Source organism: Rhea americana, unplaced genomic scaffold (genome assembly GCF_003343005.1).
Source record: "Rhea americana isolate MKP2758 unplaced genomic scaffold, rheAme1 scaffold_130, whole genome shotgun sequence".
In the NCBI taxonomy this organism is placed as follows: domain Eukaryota; kingdom Metazoa; phylum Chordata; class Aves; order Rheiformes; family Rheidae; genus Rhea; species Rhea americana.
In genome coordinates this window covers 1417231-1420981 of record NW_028185373.1, presented here as the reverse complement: position 1 = coordinate 1420981, position 3751 = coordinate 1417231, and the positions used below count along the sequence as shown (strand labels likewise).

Genomic DNA, 3751 nt, shown 5'->3' with positions numbered 1-3751 from the left:
AATCAGTATGTACCAATATGGTGAAGAACACAGTATAGGTTTTTGGACAAAACTTGAAGAACTCACAGTAGCAAAATTGTGTTGAGTAACAGAAGAATCCCTTTTTGAAATGATTCTGCTCTTAGACTGTTACTGTTTTCCTTGTTTTATTTAGAGAGAAAATAAAAAAACAAACATATCACCACTTTGAACATATACATAATTTAGGAAACCTTGATAATTAGACATATACAGATTTAGAAGATCTAAATCAAATAATTGAAATATCTACACTAAGCAATGAAATGCTTTGACAAGCATACTTCATTTATGTTTTGAGTTCATCATTTAAACATACACTAAGCTTTGCTTAAAGATGCACAGCTATCAATCTTGTTTATATGCATAGCAGAGCTTCAAAAGGAAGAAAATAGTCTTCTTTATGATTACTACATTTCAGCTTTGAGCTGGCAGAAAACAGTTACTGTCTTGTTTCTGTCTGGGAGCAGCACAGGTGACAAAAAGGCTGTGAAGACAAGATGATGCAAGAAGATTTCAAGGGAATCAGGAGATACTTTCAGAGATAAAAAATTAAATGTTTGTATATAAACAAAGTCTATAAAAAGCAGTAAAAAAAAAAAACACAAAAAAAACCACCACACACCCTTATTTTTCTCTCTAGGGTATTCTTATATCAGAGAAGAACTTCTTGTCTATGATGACTTTCAGTCAGCATTGCTCTACCGCAGCATGAGCCACCTGCGTTTCAGCTCCTTGCGTGGCTTTTGCAATGTTCCCATAGATTCCAGAGGATTACAGGTGCAAGATTCATATACATYGTTCTCCAACAGTTAGTTCATATGCAGAAATTTTTCAGATATTATTATGAAGAGAAGCAAAACCTGATTCAACTACAGTCAGTCTTGCCTCCAGTGCCTTTAATATGGTGTCTGCCTATGAAGTAAAGAGGGAAAGATACTCGGTTAGAAACAGAACTTTCCAAAACAAAGTGTAGACGTCAGTAAGTGCTAGAAGTCAATCATGTTATCAGTTCTATTTGATTCTTTTCCCACTATCTTCACAGTCTAAAAGTTTAATCAATTATAATTTGATCTCTCAACACTCTCTAGAATCCGCTGTAATTGTCCTCACACTTTGCTAAGTGTCAGTTCCACACATTCAGCTTCTGCTGCACAAGTATCTGCTTTCAGAGCTAACCTGGTTATCATACAGGAAGGTAGAATTGGGAGCATGTAAGTAGAAACTTTCTTCTATAGAAGTGTTCCAATTACACTTAATAAGTGATGCTTCAATATAAAATAACAACATAAGCAGTAAAATAAATATCAAATCAATATCAAATCAATTTACATGCAAGACAGGATTCTACAGAAGAAAATTTCATTAAATCAGAGTTTAAAAAAGTCTAGAGAAGCAAAACAAAGCTACAGGATGCMAGCCATCTTTCTGGTTAGTGACAGAGAGAGATGGGATTCAAGCTATATTTGATTAACAGAAAATACTTATTGAAATTCTAATCAAAAGGAAAGCTGCTGAATACCTCAGCTAACACAAGACATTAACGGCATGAAGTGTCACAATGCACAGCGCAGATTAGAAGTGCACAGAATTGGGTCTGACTGACTACAGCTTGCTTTGCAGAAAATATTTAAGGATACAAAAAACTTCCTATCCCATGTACGCAATGGGCRATGCTAGATGAAGTCTTACCCTTTCTAGTGCTTCTTCCAAAACAGCTCGACTCTCAAGAGTTATAGGCTCCTCATCAGTAAGCGCTTGCTTTTCTGAGGATCCTAGAACATAACTGATAGGCTACAGTTTAGATTATGCACTTTTCACTCTGAAGGCAAAAGCACAAATGTAAAACTCATCTATTGTTCTCAACAAGGAGACTAACAAGCTACCAAAGTAGGAGCATGATTCAGCAACAAAAATCTACGCTTAGTAATCTTGCAAACAAACTATAAAATGGAATGAAGACAAATTTAAGCTCGGAACTACTAATACTGTATAGAAGCTGGAATTCCAAAAGATAGTCATGAGATCTGATGCTACAGGATAAGGTGAACAGTTATTCCAACATTGAGAAGATTGTTGCGCTAGCTGGAAGAAAGTTATCATTACTGCTTCCCCCTTCCTCTTCCTGCCTTCCCCTCTACCCCACAGAAAAAAAGCCATTCTGTGGCCCTGGTACAGTCTGTTTTATTGCCATGGGAAAAGCAAAACGTTGTAGCAGCTGTGGAAATAGACCACAAAAAGCCACAACTGTTCAAAGGAGGGAGGAAAACACTGATGTCAATGGAACAAAATAGACTGAAATTTAATGAAAAAGCAGAAACACTAAACGGAGAGAAATAAAGGCTACTTACCCAAACATTAACAAAGTAACAGTGATAAAAACATTCTGGTATGTAGACTTAAAGTATTTAGTAACTACATCTCAAATTAAGACCTGCTTCAAGTGCAATAAACCAAATAAAACCAGTACAATATCATCTCTTCAGTTTCTAGGCAATTGAGTGTTATAATATATATATATATATATATATATATATATATATATCCATTCTACAGTTCTCCTGCAGTACACAGAGTGAGAGCCTCAAGTACACACCAAGTTTCAAGATTCACTTTTGCCTTTTTTTCCACATGTAGGCAGTCTGAATTATACCTAAGCCCCTGTGTCTATATTTTCCTCTGATAATACACACTTCTAATTACCTTTAAATACTGAATAGCCCTGACTTGAAGCAACCTTTTGACAGTTAGAGTAGAACAGCTACGTTTTAATCAGTCTAGAAGTAACCCCTACTGTTGTTTACCTAGTGTTATTTTTGTGCTAGATATGCAATTTCTTATACAGACATCTAGACACCTCATATTTCCACTTTCCTACAAGAGATGACATTTCTATAACTCTAGCACTGTGATACTAGCAGCAGTAACACAGAAAATTGCTCTGGAAAGAGAGAGCTACCTCTAGATATTCCAGAAATATCAAACTGCAGCAACCACCCATACAATACCTAGAGGCACCAAGAAAACCGCTACCTTTACCTTTCAATCGAGTCAACACTGAAGCAGAACAGGTCTCTCTTGTAGTCGAGGTGCTTTGGCGTGCATCTGTAGATGCTGCCAAGGATTGCTGAGCAGCCAGCACAGGACAAAGTTTCAACCATGCTGTAAGCAAGACACACTTACTCAAAACAGAACAAAAAAACGAAGAATCCCCACACCATCGACCTGCGCCCCCGCCGCGACACCGCGCCTCACCATCCGCACTCGCCGGGCCGCTTGGAGAGTTTCTGCTCCTTGTCCACCGAGACGCTCGCGGAGGCACCTGCGCGCAGCCGGGGAGGGACCAACGGTCAGCCGCGGCCGCCGCCAACGGCCGCGCGCGCGCGGGGGGGGGGGGGGGGGGGGGGGGGGGGGGCGGCAGCCCCGCACTCACCGCGCAGCAGGATGCAGCCCGCCTCCTCGTCGTTGGCCACCCAGCTCAGCGTGTCGCCCACCGGCCGCTTGCAGCCGCCGCACAGGAACACCATGGGCAGCAGGTCCTCGGCCGCCCCGCGGCAGCCGCCGCCGCCCTCCTCCTCCGTGGCGGCGGCGGCCTCCCGCGCGCCGTCCGCCTCCAGCAGCGAGAGGGAGGAGTCGGGCCCGGCCGCGGCGCCCGGCGGCGCGTACAGCGCGCCCGCCATCGCCTTCAAACGACCCGCGCCGGAAGCGGCAGTGACGCCGCCCCAAGAGCCGC

General features: G+C 42.2%; 1 protein-coding gene across 1 annotated transcript; it reads right to left on the bottom strand.

Annotated features, from left to right (window-relative positions):
• Positions 1-136: 136 nt before the first annotated feature.
• MIS18A (MIS18 kinetochore protein A) lies at positions 137-3741 on the bottom strand. The gene is made up of 5 exons (XM_085297791.1): positions 3452-3741; positions 3274-3340; positions 3058-3180; positions 1711-1804; positions 137-933 (listed from the first exon to the last, which is right to left on the bottom strand). Exons 1-5 carry the CDS (start codon positions 3696-3698, stop codon positions 853-855), a joined length of 612 nt encoding a protein of 203 aa, XP_085153917.1. The 5' UTR covers positions 3699-3741; the 3' UTR covers positions 137-852.
• Between the last annotated feature and the right edge of the window lie 10 nt (positions 3742-3751).